Source organism: Podospora anserina, chromosome 2 (assembly GCF_000226545.1).
Source record: "Podospora anserina S mat+ genomic DNA chromosome 2, supercontig 2".
NCBI classification, from domain to species: Eukaryota; Fungi; Ascomycota; class Sordariomycetes; order Sordariales; family Podosporaceae; genus Podospora; species Podospora anserina.
The window spans coordinates 4,160,956-4,183,512 of record NW_001914858.1 but is presented as its reverse complement, the minus strand read 5'-3'; the positions used below and the strand labels follow the sequence as shown (position 1 = coordinate 4,183,512).

The 22,557-nt window shown below is 53.0% G+C and overlaps 8 protein-coding genes across 8 annotated transcripts, besides 2 other annotated features; 6 read left to right on the top strand and 2 right to left on the bottom strand.

Annotated features, from left to right (window-relative positions):
• Nucleotides 1–1,490: 1,490 nt before the first annotated feature.
• PODANS_2_12080 (uncharacterized protein) lies at nt 1,491–2,350 on the top strand (the record flags this gene model as incomplete). Its single annotated transcript, XM_001911989.1, has 4 exons — nt 1,491–1,692; nt 1,743–1,783; nt 1,840–1,982; nt 2,038–2,350. The coding sequence occupies 4 exons, from the start codon at nt 1,491–1,493 to the stop codon at nt 2,348–2,350; spliced, it is 699 nt and encodes a 232-aa protein (XP_001912024.1).
• Nucleotides 2,351–5,666: 3,316 nt separating this feature from the next.
• Nucleotides 5,667–7,514, top strand: PODANS_2_12070 (uncharacterized protein; the record flags this gene model as incomplete). Its single annotated transcript, XM_001911988.1, has 1 exon — nt 5,667–7,514. One exon carries the CDS (start codon nt 5,667–5,669, stop codon nt 7,512–7,514), a length of 1,848 nt encoding a protein of 615 aa, XP_001912023.1.
• A 1,469-nt stretch (nt 7,515–8,983) lies between these two features.
• On the top strand, nt 8,984–9,848 carry PODANS_2_12060 (uncharacterized protein; the record flags this gene model as incomplete). Its single annotated transcript, XM_001911987.1, has 2 exons — nt 8,984–9,534; nt 9,596–9,848. Coding segments are annotated over 2 exons (804 nt in total), but the record flags the coding sequence as incomplete, so codon positions are not given.
• Nucleotides 9,849–10,311: 463 nt separating this feature from the next.
• PODANS_2_12050 (uncharacterized protein) lies at nt 10,312–12,018 on the bottom strand (the record flags this gene model as incomplete). The annotated part of the gene is made up of 2 exons (XM_001911986.1): nt 10,312–11,548; nt 11,621–12,018. The coding sequence occupies 2 exons, from the start codon at nt 12,016–12,018 to the stop codon at nt 10,312–10,314; spliced, it is 1,635 nt and encodes a 544-aa protein (XP_001912021.1).
• A 910-nt stretch (nt 12,019–12,928) lies between these two features.
• Nucleotides 12,929–15,236, top strand: PODANS_2_12040 (uncharacterized protein; the record flags this gene model as incomplete). The annotated part of the gene is made up of 2 exons (XM_001911985.1): nt 12,929–13,180; nt 13,242–15,236. The coding sequence occupies 2 exons, from the start codon at nt 12,929–12,931 to the stop codon at nt 15,234–15,236; spliced, it is 2,247 nt and encodes a 748-aa protein (XP_001912020.1).
• Nucleotides 15,237–15,888: 652 nt separating this feature from the next.
• PODANS_2_12030 (uncharacterized protein) lies at nt 15,889–16,793 on the top strand (the record flags this gene model as incomplete). Its single annotated transcript, XM_001911984.1, has 2 exons — nt 15,889–15,995; nt 16,049–16,793. The coding sequence occupies 2 exons, from the start codon at nt 15,889–15,891 to the stop codon at nt 16,791–16,793; spliced, it is 852 nt and encodes a 283-aa protein (XP_001912019.1).
• A 67-nt stretch (nt 16,794–16,860) lies between these two features.
• Nucleotides 16,861–17,859, bottom strand: PODANS_2_12020 (uncharacterized protein; the record flags this gene model as incomplete). The annotated part of the gene is made up of 1 exon (XM_001911983.1): nt 16,861–17,859. A coding segment is annotated over one exon (999 nt), but the record flags the coding sequence as incomplete, so codon positions are not given.
• A 929-nt stretch (nt 17,860–18,788) lies between these two features.
• Nucleotides 18,789–18,874, bottom strand: a tRNA (tRNA-Arg).
• A 999-nt stretch (nt 18,875–19,873) lies between these two features.
• Nucleotides 19,874–19,945, bottom strand: a tRNA (tRNA-Glu).
• Nucleotides 19,946–20,641: 696 nt separating this feature from the next.
• On the top strand, nt 20,642–22,088 carry PODANS_2_12010 (uncharacterized protein; the record flags this gene model as incomplete). The annotated part of the gene is made up of 3 exons (XM_001911982.1): nt 20,642–20,804; nt 20,861–20,889; nt 20,955–22,088. 3 exons carry the CDS (start codon nt 20,642–20,644, stop codon nt 22,086–22,088), a joined length of 1,326 nt encoding a protein of 441 aa, XP_001912017.1.
• Between the last annotated feature and the right edge of the window lie 469 nt (nt 22,089–22,557).

Below are 22,557 nucleotides of genomic sequence, written 5' to 3'. Positions count from 1 at the left end.
CCTTCCCTCTTTCAAGAGGTCATTCATCCGGCGACAATAGGGTCGGCCTACGCCGCGAATGGGATCCCGGGCCGTGTGTCACGAGCTCTCACCTCCGCCAATTACAATTGCATTTAATCTACGAAGAGGCCCAGAGCACCACTCGACAACTAGACATTCCACTCCCCCACTCCTAGGCCTCTAGCTACACTTGCGGCTCTGCATTGTGGCAAAGAGAATCTCAGTATAAAGGCAGGACATCATCTTGGAATAGCAACTCCGCTGCGTGGTAGAGGAGGTTCTGGATCTCTTGCCGTTGGCCGTTTGGTATATCGTTTTTTGCTCTGGTTTTCATCTTACCCACGAATACGCTCCCTCATAACACCATCCCGTCTATCGGGATTGTTGAGTTCACCAATATTTTGTTACGTTTTCCAAAAATGCATGCACCATGAGTTCCAGTCGACGAAACCAAGGGGCATGGTCCAAGTGGGAACATGATGAGCAGAACAACCGATATTTTAGGGCCAGACGGAACCACAGAGGTACCGATATCTTCCCCAAATATTCTTTTCGGACGATGCGAACGTCATATTGACATGGTGCAGGTGATTGGGAATATGACTACAGCTACCCGCCAGGCAGTGAGCAGCAAGCTCCTCGCGGTGATGGTGTTGATAATCTCGCGAGCTCGATGTCCAATGTGACCATCTCAGATACATCGTACAATCTTGATACGCCGGGTGTCCAAGATGGTTCGGCATATGATGACTCTTATACGTTTAGTGCCCCGACTGGTTCCACGAGCTTCGGGCTGTCGGGTATTCCACCGAGCCCTGGGCAGAACATAGTTTATAGTGACCAAACTCAGGGATATGGAGCGCCACCTGCACAAGGTTACGATGGGTACTCGACCAGGCCAAATGGGAAATCTTACGACCAGTCTTCTGGATACAGACCATCCAAAGGGAAAAGCTCCTCGTCAAGGAGACCTCGGAACAGGGGAAAACCTCAACCTGATGATCTGCCGCCAGCCCAACCCCAGTCATTTGGGCCCGGTGAGCCGTTCTACGAACCAACGAAGCCTACTTCATCCTACGATGAAGCCTCATCTGTTGCATCCGAGTATGGAACTGATCTTGCAGATGGTACGGATGCAAGTGTTGCAAGTGAATTCGACGATCAAGGTACCTCAAGTTCTTCCAAATGATTTATCGGGACAATTGCTGATTCTGAACAGGAACCCAAGTTGCGCCCAATCCCGCGGAGTCCAGCTATTACTCAGGCAGCACTGTCACTCTTGATCCAAGGGCAGCCGTGTTTTCAGAGCCTGGCCCTATAGAAGGTGAAGTTGAAGAGGACACTGCGACTGTGATTCAACCGCCAGGTATGAAAACATTGACCGATAGTCCAAAAAGCTTTCGATATAATGCTGCTGTTGCTAACGAGAAATAGAGGAGTACTCTACTATTCCCGAGGCCTATGAGGAAGATGATGGGTACGGAACTGGCATGGTGCCTGGACCATCTTCAATGGTTACTGGATATGACCAGTCCGCATATCAATTTCAAGACGATCCTGGGCAGCAGACACCAAGAGCTCTGTCTCCGATGGTGCAGACCCCTTACTCGTATGGGAATACCATCAACCAACGAGTCAGCGATAGAGGCTATGGTACTTCACATTCATCGCAACAAAATGACATTTGGAGCAGTAATGTACCACCTCCCTGGAATTCCCGATCTGTTGTTAACTGTTGACAGGCTTCGTTGTCGAACACTCGTCAAGATTCCAACCGGGAGAAGTAGGTGACTCTTAATAGAGATTGAATTTTCTTGGCTAACATGACTGGATGTTAAGGTCTTTAAAATCTACTGGTCTGAACCTCTCGGGAGCGGTATGAACGCGACCCTGCGATCCTACATGCAACGAGGCCAGAAGTTTCATGAAAGCTTTCGTCGGTTCATTGTTGTCGCTACCGACGAAGGTCATTCTACTTGCGTGTAAATGATACCCCGAGCTCCGTCCTGAAGTCCTATGAACTGACCGGAGCAACAGGCCTATTCTGACATATGGTCATCAAGCCTGCACCAAAAAGGGCGTGAAGCCCCGCAAGCATGGGATCGTCTATGCCTCTGGTACAAGACCACGCATGATGCCGGGCGAGCCAGACTTGGGTTTCGAACCAGTGCGGCTCGAGCTCACAGAACGAACCGAGAAGCTCGACAAGGAGTCGCGCGTGAATTACGCGAAGCTTGTCACGATCGAGCACAACTACAGAGTGTTCTTCATTGGCCGTATTGCTACCTCCGACTTCCACAACATCGTCACACCCGCTGTTGACTACTGTTGGCAAAACAAGAACCGTTAGCACGGTCGAATCCGGTTTTCTTTTTCCTATTTCTTGGATACTTTAACTAAGCTTTTATTTTTTATTTTTATTTTTTTGCAGCGGGCAGGGCTACTGATAAAGCGTATCTTGCGTGCCCGGGGTTTTCCTGTAGTTTTTTTCTTTTTTTTCTTCATTTACATTATTTGATACTTTATGACGGTCATCGTCAAGAACTTGGGCAGACATACCTCTAACGTTTTTTTACGATCGCTGCTAGTAGTCAACCAGCCAGCAGCTCCTTATTTTCTCCGTCACCAGTCTCGAGACCAATTTATCTACGTTTTTCACAACTCTTCTCAGTATCCGAATATACGTTTCTTTATTTTCTGGCTGACGCCATCGATGTTCAGCCAGCTGCGGCTATTTCACGATTTATGACCATTTCTTCTTCAAATAACAACTGCAACTTTGGCAACAGCAATGGCAGGATCTTTTTGGGGAGGGCAATGATGAGAATATGATGTTTATGATCTTCGTTTCATGTTGCTGATTTATAAGGTTTTTTTTTTTGGCTATGACTTCAAGGATTGGGTATCGTGTTGAACAGATTGGAAAATGTTGATCCAGTGGAAAAGGCGGATGGGATTGATGAGCAGGTTTTTGTCGTGGTTATTCTTTCGAAACGGGCAAAACCAAGACAAGAGATCTTGTGCTGCTAGGCAGTGTGTTGTTTAGGACAGGGTTATCACGATTACTTGCTAGCCTGAATGATGATGATTATGTTCCCTCCTCAAAGAGTTCTCTAGGCATCTCCGGGTAACTACGAAGTCCAGATCATGTTGAGTCGTTGTCAACGGAACTATGGGGAATCGCATTATTATATACCCATGATACACTAAAGCCACAACGAAACCATCACGGAGATAAGCTTCCCTAACCGGGGCGGAGGTCGGATGTCGTTGCCGTTTCGGCTCCGATCCCGATCCCGATCGCATCCCAGGTTGACGCCACGCCGAACGGCAGCCGGTGACCACCCGGCTTCGATCAGATGACATCGACCACACTACATTATGCAAATGGATGACAGTTGAGCTAGTCGAAGCAACCCATGCCTCCTTGATCTGTCATATATGCCAAGATTTCAAAAGAGGAGACCTAGATTGTGCAATTCATCAAGCTGCTTGCACAACTGCCATACATACAATCCCGAAGAGCACAAAGGGCGGCGTTGACAAGAGACCCAATCTGATCAATCTAATAATGGCGCGCGGCAGGCACCAGCTAAATAAAAATCCCGCATTTGCATATGATAACCAACTGCGTGGGATTTGAGCCCTTTAGGCGGTACCAACCGAGCTTTGGTTTATTGTCGGGTTGGCTTCTTGGAATCAGGATACATCTTCAAAACTAAACCCCCACAAAGGCGTGATGTTTCCGCTCACATTTGTGGGGGGTTTTTGGGTCCCAAGCGGGCACCGAAACATTGCCCGAACGGCAGCCGCTGCTTGCCGCCGACTACGCCGGCAGTGAGGGGTGCCCCGGCTTTTGAGGGACAAGGTCTGGAACAACAAGAAACCTTTCGCCGCTGTGAGAGGAGGAGAATAGTTGAGGCTGAGCCACCTCACTCCCAATTATCCCCACTGGAAAGGGCTGTTTCTCCGGAGTTTGCATCAACCGTGGTGAATCATCTGTGTGTATTCAAAACGATGACCATGAGTTGCAAAAGCGTTAGTCACCCCACTAGTGTCATTAATCTAGCCCTTTCAGTTTTATCAGATCTCGGGTCGCAGGAGGCAGGCTGATCTAATCTCAACACAAATCATTATCAATCTGCTTGATCAAAAACATCACCCCAAAGATTGGGATTGGCTTTTTTTCGGTCATCACGGCGGCGGCGCGCAAAAGGGGCTCGCCTCGCGCGCTGTGTGCTGCGCACTGAAATCGTAATTTGTGGGGCCGATTGATAATCGTTGATTGATTAGATTATCCTTGCTTGCCGTCATTTGTGGTATCCACACAGTAAGTGGCAACACTGTGTGTTCTCCCATCTTTTTGCTGGTGAAGGTCTGGCCGAGTTCGGAGAAGGTAGGCACCGGCGGCGAGATGCATGCTTCATGTGGACGGAAGCTCTGCATCTTGAGAGTTGGTCTCCGCCGTGAGTCCACTCTTGACGCCGGGAAGTGTTGAAACAGTCGAGAGCTTTTTCTGGGGAAAGAGGGATTGGTGGCTTGGCTTTTTTGGAGGGAGGAGATCAGAAAGGGGGGTGGCGATGGAGACAAGTTGCTGCTGTTTCTCCTAGGACATCTCGGATGTCCACGGATGCTGGTTGAATCAGAGATATAAGCCCATGCAGGTACCGCTGGTTTTCAACATGGTTGTTGGGAAAACCGGAAGTTTTGTGCTACACGGCGCGGTCAGTGAGTGGGAGGGTGGAATGGTGATGAGACCATGTGAGATTAAGCTGGGCTCATTGCCGTGAGGGCTACCGATCCTCCCCCGGCAGCCCCGGGTGATTCTGACGGATTGGCACTGCTCGGAGACAGACAGGGCTGGCGCTCAGGGGAAAGTGTTGAATTGAGCACGTGCCGAGGGAATGGGAAAATGCCCATTGAGCCGGGAGCATGGGAAGCCTCACCGGGCGCATCAAGAAGGGCGAGGCTCTTGTGTTGCAGATGTGTTATTCAGGCTTGCAGTTCCGGCCGTATGAGTGTCTATCACAGGTATATAAGAGAGCAAACAACAGATATGTGTTCAGATGCCCTGGTGAATATCTCGATATCAGATGTTGGTTTGTCCGGAGAAACACGGCAAAAGGCCCACACATTGATTTTCTTCGGGACGGGGACAGGACAAAGTCACGCGCACTGTGTCCGGTCCCGCTTGCCCCCCAAAGGCTGGGGCTTGGAAGTCAAAGTAGCGTATCTTGGCTGTGAGCTGACCTCAATGACCTGGCCATCTGCTGCGCTCGCTGCACAATGACAATAGCAGGACGGTGATAAAGATCGCCAGCCTCCCAGTGGCCCAGCTGTGTCCTTCCTTTTTTCCCTCCTACAGACCTTTTTGTGCCATACCCATAGCGACCACCAAATTGTTATACGGCGAGGCAAGCCTTTGACTCAAGTCATACCATCCATACAGCATTACCGTAACTTGACCTCGGCCCACATCACCTTCGGAATTCCATCTCGATTTTCTGCAAATTTCGGTCATGCGCCTGGGCCTTTGACAGAGACGAATTCACCTTCCCCTATCCTCAGCACTTGCTCCGACCTATTCGCTCACCTCCCGTCTACCTATATTATCTACCCATCGCCACAACTCTCCGAGGCAGCTGAGGGCTTCAACCACATCCAAAATGACGGCGCAGACAGACCTTCTTCTTGCCCAGCGTGCGGCTGCGAGCATTCCTGAGGAGCCCCAGCCCGAATCGGCCACACCGTCACTTACATACTCGAGCTCTGACGAACAGGAGATTGAAGAGCCAACAAAACCGGTCCCACGTCGCCGGCGGGCGTCCACACGCCTGATCGCCAAGAGCCCGGAAGATGTGCAACGCATAACCGGTGAGACGACAACGCAATTGATCCGGCGATGCTGCGGCGGAGGCTGCTGTCTTGGTGGTGCCCCGAAAAAAGACAACAATGTGGAGTACGAGGCGATCGAGCTTCCCGACAATGACGCATACCGTTCTTTGAACCTCAAGATCGACAAGATTCCTACCACACTCAGCGGAGTGCGCGATGTTCCTGAGCAAACGGCTTTCCTGCAACCCGTTCGCCGGCCCTCCAATGTTCCATCGCCATCCGAGCCTGCTGTGCCGTTCGGCACGGAGAGTGACACCACTTGGTCAGTGGTCGGCATCGAAAAGACACTCCAGGACTTGACATTGGAGAGGCTCGACACACAAATACAACCTCCCAAATTTGTGCAACCACACCCGCCGCACCATGTGTTCCCCGCGCGCATTCACAACACTCGCGAGTTGACCAAGCCTGGTGCTGAGAAGCGCACCTTCCACTTCGACCTTGATGTCACCAACTATCCAGAGGGTGAGGATGTTGACTTCAAAGTCGGTGGCGCAATCGGCGTGTCTGCGCCCAACGAGGCTTCTATAGTGCAGGAGATCCTCGACTTGCTCCTGGTCCCTCGATTTCTGCGCGATAAGCCTGTGCTCCTCCGGACGACCAAGGGCCGTTGGCCAACCGTTTGGGGCGCCGACCAGGCTCGTGAGATTGTCACCACCCGCCGCGATCTTCTAACATGGTGCTCCGATGTCCAGTCATACCCACCAACGAAGCAAATTCTCCGTGTGCTTGCTGAGCACACCACTGACGCAACTGAGCGCAAGATCTTGCGGTACCTCTGCTCCGCCGAGGGTCAGGGCGTCTTCTGCGACTTCCGAACCGGTCCACACATCAGTCTGGTCCAACTACTGCACGCCTTCCCTAACGCCAAGCCACCGCTTGATCTTCTCCTATCCGTCCTGCAGCCACTTATGCCCCGCTTCTACTCGTTGTCGAACGACCCTCATGAGTCGTTCCTGACACGCGATGGGAAGCAGCATCGGTTGATTGAGATTGCCGTCACCGTTCATGAGGCGGAGGACTGGCGCAATGGCAGTCGGACGGGTATTGGCTCGGGTTTCTTTCAGAGACAGGCTTTGAAGTTCATCGAAGCTCAGGAGAAGGGGGAGAAAGACCCAGAGTTTTATATCCCCATGTTCAAGGGTTTGATGGCCAACCCGCTTGCCAAGCAGTTCGTCTCGGACGGACCGATGCTCCTTATTGGGGCTGGCGTCGGTATTGCTCCGTTCAGAGGCTTCGTCCAGCGGCGTCTCAAGACGGCCAACTGTGCGAACAAGGTCTGGGTGCTCCAAGGTGTCCGTGATTCGCTGGTGGACGAGCTGTACAGTGGCGAGTGGGGTGTCCATGAGGATGAAGTCAAGAAGGTTGTCCAGAGCCGCAGGGGCCCAGGAAGATATGTCCAGGAGGAGGTCAAGGCCCAGGCTGACCTTGTCTGGTACATCATCAACGCTGTCGACGGCAGAGTCTTTGTCTGCGGAAGCAGCAGGGGCATGGGCGAGGGTGTTGAGAAGGCGCTTGTCGAGGTTGCCATGGAGAAGGGCAACCTGGAGCATGACGAGGCTCAGCAGTTTTGGAACTTGAAAAAGGAGACGGGCCAGTACATTGCCGAGACTTGGTGAGGTGGTTCAGGATTTGTAGTCTTTTTGACAAAATTTTCTTTGGCTTCACGTTTCTTATCCTCCCTTTCGGTATCGTTTCATGCATTTGACGGGAGTTTTGTATCGCGTTCTTGCTTTTCTCATTGCTTTGGCTGGTGGGCGCATAAAGATGTTTGAGATTTTTATACCAGACTTTTTGGGGCTCGAAGCCATGGTAAAGATTTTCTTTGGGGGTTTGCTTTGGTCTGCTAGAGAAAAGATAAACACACAAGCGCACACACAACAACAATAACTATATAACATGGAGGGTATATGAAGGGTATGGGCGGGTGTTAGGAGGACGACGAGCACATGAAGGATAGGTCTGGCTCTTGATGTATATACATGTTTACTCTATCTTTATGGAATCGTTGTTTTGCTCGGCATTTGCAGTTGAGGGATCATCAGGGACTTGGTGGAGGTGTGTAACATTGCACAGCAGAGGGGGGAATGTGATGTTGAGGGGGTGAGAAGAACAGCTTTGAGTCTTGAAATGACGGACACTGAATGTATGGAGGACTGTATATGTTATAATCTAGCAGCAGAGGTTTCTTACCATGACATCGAAATCATTGATCGATGTATCTCTTGGCTATTTGAGGCTGGTTTCTCAAGGCCACGGTGTGACATTAGGTGTGCATGGTCTATTCACCCAAGAGACATCCCAGATGGCGCAACCGTCAGGCCTTGTGACACCATGCCCCTGATACTTTCTCATACGGGGGGCATTTGTATCTTTATAAATACTGAATCAGGCAGTTCAAGGATTCAACCCTCCCCTCCATCAACGGCACGTGGTGGGGTTGGCACCTCGGGGACTGCCGAGCAAGCAATGGATCAGATCCCACCCCCTGTCCGGCTACCCAATAGATAAAGAAGTGGGGGTGTGGTCTTAGCGGGATTTTGTCAGCATTTGAAATGCGCTTTCAAAGCCCAGCGGCGTGCTGTCGTTGGTGCCGAAGCCACGAACTGGTTTTCAGCCAACTTCCCCAATTCGGCTGTATGATTGCTTGTCATTGGTTAGGGAGCTGGGCGACATGCAACTCCAACGGTCGAACGAGTACTAAGCTTATGTATAATCAATGATGTATGTTGTAATTGTATTATATACAGGACAGATCGGAATACCGCGCGCGAGCAAGCGAGACGATATGAATAGTGGATACAGATTTGGTAGCTGAAATGGATGACAACTCGATGAGTGAGCCGCTTGCAAGCAGAAAACTCCATCCGTACGTACCAAGTGGAGTCTGGCGATGGTTTGGGATGCTCATGGAATCTTTCGAGGTCTCTCGGCAGAAATGCTCCAGGGTTCCTTCCATGATGGGGGTTGGGGGGAAGGTGTCGGTCTCGAATTCTGCCGGGTAGAACCCCGTCTTTTGCTGTCCGTAGGGAAAGAGGACAGACATAGGAAGGTAGATACATATAAGGGGTCCTTCCCACCTTTTTGACATCTATCTATAAGTTCATCTCATCACCAACCAACCCATCATCCCATCTTGTCTTCCGCTCCTATGCAGAGATTCGCCCACCCGCTTCGCACACTCCTCAAAAACACCACCTATAGAGTTGCTACTCCCCGTCCTATCACCACACCAATTACTACCCCCAAGATGTTTTCCTCCAGCAAAACCACCCCCGCCGTCCAGGGCGCTGACGGCTTCCTCTCCCACATCAAAGCCCGCCGCACAATCTACGCCCTCAACAAGACCCTCCCCATCTCTACCGACCGCGTCCAAGAAATCGTAAAGGAATCCCTCCTCCACGTCCCCTCTTCCTTCAACTCCCAATCCAACCGCGTCGTCGTCCTCCTCGGCGCCGAGCACGACAAGTTCTGGGACATCACCACCGCCATCCTCAAGTCCATCGTCCCCGAGGAGAACTTCGCCTCGACGGCCGCCCGCATGGCCGGGTTCAAGGCCGGCGCAGGCACTGTTTTGTTCTTTGAGGACCAGGACGTCGTCAAGGGCATGCAGGAAAAGTTTGCCCTTTATGCTGATCGGTATGTCCCCTTTTCCCATCCAACCCCCCCATATGAAATTTTTGCTAACGTATAAAAACAGTTTCGACCCCTGGGCCGGCCACTCAAGCGCCATGCTCCAGTTCGCAGTCTGGACCGCCCTCGAAGCCGAAGGCCTGGGCGCCAACCTCCAGCACTACAACCCCCTCGTCGACCAGAAGGTCCAGCAGGAGTGGTCCGTCCCGTCGACGTGGAAGCTCTCCGCTCAGCTCGTCTTTGGCGGCAAGGCCGGCGAGCCAGGCGAGAAGACCTTTGGGCCTTTGGAGCAAAAGTACAGGGTTTTTGGTTCTGCTTAGAGAGCTGGGAGCAGGTCCAGCAACAACGTGAAATGGACTGCAAAGCACAATATAAGCAGGCATTGAGAGCAAGGCGTGGAAGACATCGTGAGTGGGCGTTGAAACAGTTTTTTTTTTTTTTTCAAAAGTTTAAGAGAATATGAAATAACCCCTTTTATTCAATGATGGCGGATACAGACGACTGGAATGAAACCTAGAGAGAAGATGTACATATACCTATAGAGCATCATAGATGATGGATTTTCAAGATCTTAACAACACTTTTAAAACTTCTATCCACTTTTCCAACCACACCCAACATGCTAGAATAGGAACTGACCCCCAAAACTATGAATAAACGAACAAGTTGATTGCCGCATTAAAACACAAATATCTACCCACGATTAAAGTTGAAAAACATTTTCGAATCCCTCTTTGGTATATACAACCCCCCTCTTTCCCCCGACGTTTTGGATACCAACTTTTACATATCAACCTGCCCCAAAGACTGCCCAACCTTGACTCTCTGCCCCTTTTCAACATTCCACGACCACCCCCTGGTGTGCTTGCCAGTCTCGGGATCGTGCTCCGAAGCAGGTGCCTCAAAGACGAGAACAATCGTGCTGCCGAGTTGGAAACCGCCCATCTCCTCACCCCTGCGCAGCGCGTGGCCCCTCAGGACTTGGCTGGCAGCCTCGTACGTGGCCTCGGCGTAACCAAGGTACGGCTCACCGCGCTGAGCAGCCTCCTCGGCCGCCCTGTCGGCCTCGGTGTCCGTCGTCAGGCTGTTGGTGCGGAGCTCCCTGTCAAAGTTGATCTTGATAGAACCAACGTTGGTGGCACCAACGGGGACGTAGCTGAAGAAACCCCAGCGCCAGCGACCAAGGAGAACGACACGCTCGTTGAGAGTGAACAAACCGGGCATGGTGCGCTGAAGATACGGGGACACGCTGTAGAGTTCTCCGGCAAAGTGGCGTCTCCTCTCAACGACCCAGTTGGTGGGTGAGTGGAAGCGGTGGTAATCCCCGGGGGCGAGGTAGATGACGGCGTAGTAGAGGACGTGACGGCTGCCGGGGGTGAGATAATCGTACCAGGCCTTCTCACCCTTCTCGAGCTCGGCGCGGACTTCAGAGACGGAGGTGGCAGAGGGAGTGACGGATTCGTCCTTGGGCTGGTCGAAGCTGTCGCTCTTTCTCTTCTTCTTGTTACCGGACAGGAGATCGGGGAGGGTGTACGAGATACCGTTAACCGAGGCGAATTCTTCGTCCCTCTTGACCAGTTCTTCGTCGCCTTCGAGTTCACGCTGGGCGGCGGGCTTGATGAGCTTTTCGAGAGAGGCTTGGCTGCTGGAGAGACTTGGCGAGGGGCTGTTTTGACCGAGGAGAGCATCGATGGTATATGTCATTCCCTTGACCTGTTCGATATCGCCGCCTTCGATCTGACCGTACTGCAGAACTCGACCATCCGCGGGAGACAAGAGAGCGTTCGGGTTCGGATCCAGGGGTCGGGCACCGGGCTTCAGGGTACGGTAGAAAAAGGCGGCCAGGTTGGGGAAATTGCGAATATCCGGTTCCTCGATCTCGTCCATGTTGACACCAAAGAACCAAGAGTACAGCCGGAAACCAGGAGAACGGAGGTGGTATGGAATGACGAGCTCATTGAACTTGCCCCAAAGCCGAGACATGGCCTTCAATGGCAGAGTCGACATGATTTGCACCTGCCTGGAAACCATGTGTCAGTCCTCTGTCCTCGTGCCTCAAGATCAAGTATGTATCTGGAGTGAAATATCGTACCAAGGTCCATCGGGCCTCACCCGTGGCCTCTTTTTTGGCTTCTTCTCTGGTTCGCCATTTTCTTGAGGTTCCTTCTCCCGCGAGTAGACCTTGTAGAACTGAACCAGACCCAGGAAGCCGACGCCGAGGCCGACGGGAATGGGATACCACCGAATCTTGGAGTCGTTCACTTTGGAGTCGGCCTTGGGCCGGTGGGACTGCTGGGAGAAGGAGCGTTGGCCGAAGAGGCGCTGCTGCTGGCGGCCGTATCGATGTGTCGAGTGTGCCCGACGAGTGGCGGCTTGCGAGAGGTGGTGGTGAGAGAGGCGCTGAGAGCGTCGAAGGAGTGTGGTGCGAGCCAACCCAGCTACAGGTAACCCGACAGAGATCGAAGCAGGGCCAATCTGAGGAAACGCCATGTTGCCCCTTTTAATAACTTTTTCTCATCCGTAACCAGGGGAGCAAGGCGGTGTATGTTGACGAACCTGCATCGTTGGCCTGCCTGCAAAAAAAAAAATAGCAGCGGCTCTGGGGGCAGGCGCGGGGAATCTCAGGCCGTTGATATACCGCAAAGTCGCAAAGTCAGTCACACAAGAAATAAACCGGTCGCAAGGGCGGCACAGCTGCACGATTAGCTCAAGCCGTCACTCTCATGACGCAGCTTGCTTTTCAGACTGAAAGAGAGAGCGAACCAGTGGATGCGACGGTGTTTCCCGCCCAGAGCCGTTATCCCGGGATGGCAAGGCGCCGTTTGGGGGGGCACCATTGGTCGCGTGTGGTGGGTACATGTGTCCCCTATTTTTTACAGAATAGTTTGATTAATCACATGTGATTCCGCTGATTTCCTGTGTACAGGGGGCCACCCAGCGTGTGGTCGGGTACCGATACCTGGGGGCACCCTCCATCTTGAATGACAGCGTGGAATTTGGAAGCTGACCGAGCAAGAGCAAGGCAGTGAGCGTGGGTGGTGCTCAACAACAGCTCTCTCTTTTCGATGCGAAGAGCGGACTTTTTTTTTATTTCAGACATAACACTTTACCTCTCCACATCAATAGGATGCGCAACAAGTTCGATTTTGCTCCCCTCTTTTCCAACAACGTGGTCTCTCCTTTTCTCCGCGACGTGACCGACTGACTCTCCCTTGTTTGCTTGCGCCCACCTCACCCTCACCCACATCAACATCGACGCTCCGAGCGCCCCAGACTGTCCGTGCCTGGCATGCGTCTTTCTTGACTTCCATGAATAATTGACAGCGCCGCCCACCTTTTCTCTCCAGTCTCGTCGCCATTGCCCACCCATCATCTTGACCGACAGATATTAGCAGCAAACATGGCGGACGAGCAGGTCGCCGCTCCACAGGAGGATGCGCCCTTGGTCGTTAACCTCAACCTCATCCAACCAAGCGGCACCTCACTAAGCTTCGCCCGAACACCAGCTGCTACCACTTTGCGCCAGCTCAAGGCCAAAGTTCGAGAGGGACTCCCCTCGCGACCATCCGACGAGCAAATCAGATTCATCTACCGCGGCCATCTGTTGCAGCGCGATACCGACACATTGCTGGATGTCTTTACAGAACAGGTGGTAAGTGTAACGTTACTGTGTCGCTTTCTCTCGACTTGGTGTGCTAATACTGTTGCTATAGATCCGATCAAGCGGCGACCAACAATCTCTTCATATGGTGATCAGAGATGTTGTCAACCAGCCGTCTGGCAACACCCCCCAGCTCGCAACACCGAACCATGGCCAGAGCCCTGCGCCTGGCAATGCGAATGCCCCTCCCAACAACCATGCGCAACCTCCATTTGGCCGCCAGCCACATATCCAGTTTCACCCTCAGCATGGAATTCGTGTGGCAGCCGCCGGCTTTATCCCGCCTCCACAGCCCATGGTCCATCACCTACAACACCAAGATATGGTTCAGTGGGGTGCTCACCTTCAGCGGGAGGCCTTTCAGCGGCAAGTAGCGCATATGAATACTCAACGACACTTTGGATATGGTATTCCGCCTCTCGATGGCGTACACCACGGCCCGGTCATGGGGGCTGAGCACCCGGCGCATGCCTTGACGCGGGATATGGTTGGGCCCAACGGACAACAAGTACGCATCACTGTTCAGAACGAGGTCGTTGCGCCAGCCGCTGGCTCTGCTCCAGGAGCGGGCGGTCCTACATCCAACCCTGGAAGTCATCGCCCATCTTCTGCGAACCAGACTCGTGACTGGATCCATGGTGATGACGCCGCTAGGGCCTCGCAAACCATCACTGATGCGATGCAAAGAAGTGCATCTGGCGCATCCTTAGCAAACATGGCGGCTAATCTTGCGAATTCCAATGGGCCTATTCAGCCAATTCAACCTGGGGTGACTACGCCTCTCTTTCCCGGTGTATCCAGACATGTCAGTCGTTCTGCGACCCCAGATCCCCACACCAGACATGCTGCCTATGGTATTCCGCCGCTGCAGCGGCAGGTAGCACCACAGAATCAATCTCAATCACAACCCCAGGGCCAACAGGGACAGTCCCAAGCTCGGGCCTTGGATGATCTCGAGGTTCACATTTTGTACGACCAGGCCGGTCCTCGTGCGTTACTGGTAAACAGTCCTCTAGATCTGTACACCTCGCGGCAGCCACATGCTTTACCTGTGAGGCCACCACAGCACGTCTACCAGCCCATGGCTTTCGGCGTACCTCCTATGGCAGGCCCTCTTTTCTACCCACCTCCGTTCTATCCCCCGCCAGCCATGTATCTGCCACCTTTTCAACCGAGCCCCATGCCATTGGCTTTCCAGCAGCCGCAACCCGGACCGGTGCCACCGCCTCTCTGGCCAAACCCAAATGCAGCAGCTCACGGGCCAGTACAACCCCAGCAGGGACAAGCCCAAGCAGGTTTCCAGGCTCATCCTGTCGACGGCCTTCGGCATCGGGTTCAGCAGGCCCAAGTGGCAGCTCCAGCTAACCCTCCTCTTGCCCGGCCTCCACAGTTTGGACATCAGGGCAACCCTGGAGGGTGGGTGGTGGCTGCCTGGCCCACCGTGTGGCTCATCATTCGTCTGGCCGCTTTTGCCTTTTGGTTCTCCTACAGCAACCCCTCATGGGAACGGTGGCTGTCGTTGAGTATAGCGTCCCTGATCCTCCTGGCGTTCCATACAGGGATTTTGAACGCCTTGGTCAACGAAGTGTTTCAGCCCATCAGAGAGCATATTGAGAACCTGATCCCCAATCCGGAACATCAGAATCAACAGAGACCAGCACAGAACGCACCAGCAGGGGCTGGTCAGGCTGGCAACCCCGATCCGGCGGAGACTGCGCGGCGGTTGGTAGCGCAGAGACGGAATGCTAATGGAAATTGGCTACAAAACCAGGCCAGGTGGCTAGAGAGAGCAGGTATCTTGCTTCTGGCCAGTTTGGCGCCAGGGGTTGCAGAGAGACATATTCAGCAACTGGAGGCGCGGGAAAGGGAGGAGAGGAGAGCTGCTGAAGAGGCTGCCGAACGGGAGAGGGCCGCTGCTCGAGCAGCCCAGGAGGCCCAGACGGAAGGGCAGCAACCAGGACATGAAGATGGAGCGGACCATGGGCAGCAAGAGGAGTCTCCAGTACAGCCCCAGCCTCAGGCTCAAGCTCCTTTGGTGGAGGTATAAAATTCGGAGACTGACCGGCCGTTGGGGCTGCTTTGTGTTGACGTGCTTTTCAGGAAGCCTTGGGCTTTTTTTCCCAAGCGAAATCTGTGGTTGGAAGAGCATCCTCTATAGGCTACGCCAAAATTTGGTAACAGCACCGGTACCTAGGCCACAGCCTTGTTCTTTTATGGTTTCTGATGTTGCGGAATTTCCATCCAGCTAGCTTAGCTACTGTACTTAGTTTTGTGAGCGTATTTTGTACCAATTCGATCCTTGAGACTTTGGGTCTTTCTTTTTATGTTACTGATAGTGTAAGATGATTGGCCAGTGTCAAGACAGCAAGATATCAAAGAGCTTGCCTCTTACCTATGTGCTTATCGCCGAGGTTAGTCTCCCCCTGGGCGAGGCTAAAGCCGGAGTTGTAGCTTTAAAGGGCGGGGTGATGGACCGAGGCCGAGGCACGGCTGGGGTTCCCCGCAGATTCCACGATCTAGTATAAACCCCCTGAGTTAAGCTCCACCACCCCGGGAAAGGGAACCGAACCGGATCGGCGGTAGCGATATAGCGGGTACATACCTCGAGGGCTGGGAATTATAACATCCACCTCCTTTGTCCCAATTCTAGTTGTCTGTCTGTTTCATCTCTCATCTTTTCTCACACCAAGACCGATACAATGGCCGAAGCTCAGCTCGAGGACTTCTCGTCCCTGTTTTCCCTGAAGGGCAAGGTTGCCGTCATCACCGGTGGCTCCCGTGGTTTGGGGTTGAGTGCTGCTTCTGCGTATGTTCATCCTGTCAGTCTGTATCAATCACGTCACTAACACCCCCCATTAGCATCCTCCAATCCGGCGCCTCCCTCGTCTTCATCTCCTCGCGCAAGGCCGCCGCCTGCGAATCCGCCGTCGCCACCCTCAACGCCCTCCCCAACCTCTCCCCCGGCGCCAAGGCCATCTCTGTGCCGGCCGACTGCGCCACCCAAGCCGGCGTCACCCACCTCGTCGAGCAGGTGAAGAAGCACACCGACCACGTCGACATCCTCCTCGCCAACGCCGGCGCCACATGGGGCGAGTACATCGACACTCACTCCGACTCGGCCTTTGCCAAGGTCATGGACCTCAACGTCAAGGGCGTCTTTAACCTCATCCGTGACTTCGTGCCCCTCATGAGCAAGAACGCCAGCGTTGAGACGCCGTCAAAGGTGATTATCACTGCGTCGGTGGCTGGGTTGGGGATTGGTACTTTGGGCAAGCAGGGCACGTATGGGTACAGTGCTAGCAAGGCGGCGGTTATTCACCTGGGGAGGAACTTGGCTGTGGAATTGGGCCCGAGGCATATCAGCGTGAACAGCATCTGCCCTGGGTTTTTCCCTAGCAAGATGAGCAATGGGCTGCTGGAGATGAGCGGTGGGCATGATGCGTTTGCCAATGCCAACCCGATGAGGAGGTTAGGGAGACCGGAGGATATTGCTGGTGCGATTGTGTATCTGTGCAGTCGGGCGAGTAACCACGTGAACGGTGCTGATTTCGCCATTGATGGTGGTGCTATGTGGGCTAGGGGGCAGTTGGATTCCAAGCTTTGAGAGAGGAGTTGTTATTTAGCATTTTGAGCATTTTTGTTTTATTTTTTGAGATAAATATATGCACCCTCTAAGAAGTATCCGCCTTGATGACCGGCTTCCTCGCAACCCACGTACTGGCTCGATACACAGTCTGCAGCATGGACTCGGTATCATGTATATACGGCGCCTCGACCCCCGTCTCCCTCGACTCAACCACGAACCCAACCTTTGTCACCAGCTCCATCACCTCCTCATCCGTCAGCTCAAAGTTCCCCGGCTCCGCAATCCCCGTCATATCATCCCCGCCGCTCATATGGGCCTGGTTCTCACTCTTATTCGGCATCACCCCCTCGAAATGCCACAGCAACGGCCCAAAGTTCACCAGCACCCCCCCCGGCTTCAAACACCCATAAATCACATCCAAATACCTAATCAGGTTCGGGGCCGTATCGAGGAAAAAAACCGCCGCCACCACATCAAACGCCCCCGCGTTTTCCTCCTTGGCGTACTCGCACAAGAAATCCGCAGCCGTCATGCTCATCTCGCCGACCCTGCCCGTCTCCTCCTGCACCCTCATTGTCTCGCTCATACAGTGCACATCCGGCACCTTGTACCCCCTAAACTGATCCCTTCTTGTCCTGTGATTCGAAAACCCATGCACCCAAGGAAAAACCTCGTACTGCCCCGCCCGCTCGCAGCAGTTCAAGATGTAAGAGCTCGCCAGCAGTTGGTGGTAGGAAATCTCATTCCCCTCCGCTATACACCCCCGTAGAAACAGTTCAAACACCAACCTCCCCAACCCCGCGCCCGGCACCAAAACCCGCAGTTTCTCCCCTTCTTTCAACCTCTTCTGCTCTTGTTCAACAACCTTGAAGACATTCCGGAAGCAGACATCCCTCTCCCTTTTTCCTTCTGCCGACCAGTCCCGGTAGAACTGACGAATTGTGCTCCTCGCCTTGTCCACATCCCCATTCTTTGCACAGCCTGCCCACTCATCCGGGATTTTAAGGGTGTCAGTAGCAGTCCGTGACTTTTCGTCGGGCACCCCCAGGTTGAAGTTTGAGAGGGCAGCTTTGAAGATGGCCCTGGACAGCTCGGCGTTGGAGTCGATGCAGTCGTCGACTTTGGAAAGCGTTTCGAGGTAGTTGAACGGTGGGGATGACAGGAGCCGGAGGTGGGCTTGGGGGAGGGAGTAGAAGGACTGCCGGCGGAGGTGGGTGGTTTGGTAGTGGGCCAGGCGGGGGTATTGTCTGCCGTCTCATGTCAATATTTTCAATCCAATATGTATGTGATGTGATGGTGAGATGAAAACTTACTGGAAAGAATCAGCAGCGCAATACATGACTCTTAGCTCATCGACATCGATGGCCTCCTCGCCCGTGTGTTCGACGCCGTTCCATGACGTATCCTCCTCCACCTCCATGTTTCAATAAAAATATTTAAAAGTCGTGTTCACAAGGGAAGTTTGAGTCTCTGAAGTTTATGAAACAAGCATGCAAGGTGAGTTCACCCAGCGACCAAGTGAGTGAGTGAGTGGGTTTGGCCGACTTGTTTTAAAGTCTCGGCGCTGCTATCGGCGGCGGCGGCAGTGGCCGTGAGGGACCGCCGATGGTTGTTGCTGACCAAGATACTCCGCTTTTCCCGAGAACGTCAAATATAGTGGGAAAATAGAGCATCAAACATATTGGTACAAACAAGGGAATCTATTCACGAACACACTGATGTGGAAAAAATCAACTGAAGTTGCTTTTTGAGAAAACCGAGAGTGAGCGCAGTCAGGATTCGAGTTTGTGGCGGGACCCTAACCCTGGATTATCCTCGACGTCTTCGAGTCTTTTTGAGATTGTGTTTTTTGCCGTCTTACGAGGCTGGATACCAAGCGAATCCAAAGAGTCACAAAACATCTTGGGGGAGTTAATTCTCGCTTCTAAAACAAAAATGACTGAATGGCCAGACCAAAATCAACAACGTGGAATGTTATCACTCCCAAGAGTGGGAGTCCCAGGCAAGAAAAAACGATCCGCCCAGGGGTCGAACCTGGAACCTCCTGATGGATTAATATGAAATCGTAGTCAGACGCGCTGCCATTACGCCAGCGGACCATGCAATTAGATATTTGTTTGGGACGGATTTAGCATACAGGATGGAATGAAACAGAGGAATTCCCCAAACAGATATTGTGATATTCTCATCACCAACCATCAGGGCATTGATTGCTGAGAGTACGGCGGACCTGACGAACAGATTAGTACGACATTGTACCCTTTGCTAAAGCCCAGGAGATGCTGGACTCTGTGGAAGGCGGATGAGATCTCGGTGGTGAGACTGCCAAGCATTGTTGGGAGAGATATTTATCTTTCCTGCTGGCCAGGCCGGCGGTGATTCACACCATCAGAGTCATCAGTTGTTGAGGATAGGCGTTTACGCCATCTGCTTGTATTCTACCTAGCCAGTTGAGCATACTCAGACGACCATGTTTTAGTTACGCCTGTGTTCAGCCACACCAAAGGTTACCACAACCATGCCAAGCATCGCCCAGACAGTCAGCGATTGCCGAGTCTGGGCAGAGCTCGAGCCTCACCTTATATTGATGTCTGAAAATGAGAAGAACTTCAAGATGGGAGCCTGGGAGGATGTGGTGGCTGTCGCACTTTATTGTGAGTGTGAGGTGTTGGAAGAAGAGTTCACGGAGATCTCAATCGCCTCGCTGATCTCGGGATTTCTGCCAATCGGTCTGGCCGCTGTTGGCACATTTCCAGCAACTGTTGCTGGAAAATGTGTTGACGGCGGTGACATTGATGAGTATAAGACAAAACCTGTAAACTCGAAGCCGAGGTGTCACAACCTCCTTTGTGCAAGTGCATGGTGGGGCCAACAGTTGCGGAAGGAACGACAAGTCTAGGTGGGGCCAGGAAAGCCAAAAAAAAGCATGCAACGAACATGAAGAGAGGGAGCAACGCCTGCTATGTGCCCAAATTCCACAAAAAATGGAAGGAACACCTCCTCATGGCAGCGGATGACGCAAATGAAGCAAAACAGATACCACAAGACCAAAAACAATCATCACCAACACTCCTGTGGAGTGTTGGTGATGGAATCGACTCCGGTACGGGGAATCGAACCCCGAGCTTCGCGGTGAAAACGCGATATGTTAACCGTTACACTATACCGGATAGTTGATTTGATGTGAGAATGGAAAGGAAATTGGGCATATTGAGACCAACTTTCAAAGAGCGGTTTCCGATCTCATTTGCAACGTCAAAGTGAGAGTGTTTGCAATGCACAATTCAGTGAGATATCAGAAACAGTTGCCTGTTATTTGGGAAGGCGCTGCTCCGCCCACATTTCTGAGCCGCAACAGTGGGGCACCCGCAATGGAGGAAGAGGAAAGAACTCACTCAACACCAGCACATGCCAATTGGTTACAGATGTCAGAGTCGAGGGGCCCTTGTTGCAAGTTCCTCTTCAAGATATTGAATGACGTTAACTGATATTGAGCATTCTTCCGCGCAACCTACCATATCACTTGCCAGCCCCGCCTCCACTCCGGTACACCTTGGGCCTCACGACATGCCTCGCGGGCATCTATCGCGAGTCCGCGACGAAAACTGCCCGCGGGGTACTCGCGGGGCTCGCGGGGTTGCGCACGAACCCACGTGATATCGGATGAGGCTAATGCAGATAAACAGCACGAGGCGCAAGGCAGTCCGTGCAATCCCGACCCGGGCAGCACTAGCGGGTTTGGATGAACCCCCGAGCTCCCAAATTTTCTAACTTGTGCAGCTCGAACTCTTCAACATCCAGTTGATCCCACCTCTCCGCTCTTTCGGCATCCCTCTGTTTTTGTGAGCGATTCCCAGATTGTCACCATGCCTGCCCTCCTCAGAACCATTGCCCCCTTCCTGAGGGCGGCTACCCTCAGACAGTCTGCCACTCCTCTGGTCCAGCTCCAGCGCCAGACCCGCACTCCCATCCTTAACTTTGCCCGGTCGTACGCTGTTTTTGAGCGCACCAAGCCCCACGTCAACATTGGTGCGTTAATCCTCAAATTATCTCGAACCTGCCACCGTTACTAACAACTGTTCAAGGCACAATCGGTCACGTCGATCATGGAAAGGTCCGCACATCTCCGGGAATGCGCCCAATTTGCGCCCTCACCCCCCACTAACCGAGCTCCCACAGACTACCCTTTCCGCCGCCATCACCAAGAGGCAAGCCGAGAAGGGCATGGCCAACTTCCTCGAGTATGGCGCTATCGACAAGGCCCCCGAAGAGCGCAAGCGTGGTATCACCATCTCCACTGCCCACATCGAGTACTCGACCGAGGCCCGCCACTACTCACACGTCGACTGCCCTGGTCACGCTGATTACATCAAGAACATGATTACCGGTGCCGCCTCCATGGATGGTGCCATCATTGTCGTTGCTGCTTCCGATGGACAGATGCCCCAGACCCGTGAGCACTTGCTCCTCGCCCGCCAGATGGGTATCCAGAGAATCGTCGTCTTCGTCAACAAGGTCGATGCCCTCGAGGACCCCGAGATGTTGGAGCTCGTCGAGATGGAGATGCGTGAGCTTCTCACCTCGTACGGCTTCGACGGTGACAACACCCCCGTCGTTCTCGGTTCTGCTCTCTGCGCCATGGAGGGCAAGCGCCCCGAGATTGGCGAGTCCAAGATCGATGAGCTTATGAAGGCTGTCGATGAGTGGATCCCCACCCCCGAGCGTGACACCGACAAGCCTTTCCTCATGCCCATTGAGGACGTCTTCTCCATTGCCGGCCGTGGTACCGTTGTCTCTGGCCGTGTCGAGCGTGGTACTCTCAAGAGAGATGCCGATATCGAGCTCATTGGCAAATCCAACGAGATCATCAAGACCAAGGTCACCGACATCGAGACCTTCAAGAAGTCCTGCGAGGAGTCCCGCGCCGGTGACAACTCCGGTCTTCTCCTCCGTGGTGTCCGCCGTGAGGACATCAAGCGTGGTATGGTCGTTGCCAAGCCCGGCACCGTCACTGCCCACAAGAAGTTCCTGCTCTCCCTCTACGTCCTGTCCAAGGAGGAAGGTGGCCGTCACTCCGGCTTCGGTGAGAAGTACCGCCCCCAGATGTACATCCGCTCCGCCGACGAGTCCGTCACCCTCTACTTCCCTGAAGGCACCGAGGATGCCTCCAGCAAGATGGTCATGCCCGGTGACAACGTCGAGATGTTGGCCGAGCTCTACAACCCCGTTGCCGTCGAGGCCGGTATGCGCATCACCATCAGAGAAGGTGGCCGCACTGTTGCCACTGGTCTCGTCACCCGCATCCTCGAGTAAACTCTCGATGAGTTAAATAATGAAATCAAATAAAAAATCAAAGAACAACAACTCACGGCCGGGACAAAAATGGAAGGGGTCCCTTGGTTTCGTGTGTGGATAAGGGGGATGGGGGCGCTTTGGCGTTGAAAACGAACTTTGTACACTGTATATCATCATGATGTGTTTAGAAAGAAAGCGCCAGTTTGGAAGCTGTGCCCTGGGGGTTCTTTGTGCATTATTACACTTGGGGCTCGGCTGATCTCCCCTCCTTCTGCTTCGGTTGTTGTTTTAAAATACTGTAATATAGAAGACATACAAAAGGAAATGGGAGAGAATGATGAATCACGAAGGTAAAGAAAGACTTGTACAAGAGATGAGATGATGTCACACGCAGTGGGAATGGGATGGTGGAAGCGCTTTTGGAATTTGATCATTGTCCACGAATGTGATGTCCCATTGAGAGTAAACCATGCCCACTCTCCCATCA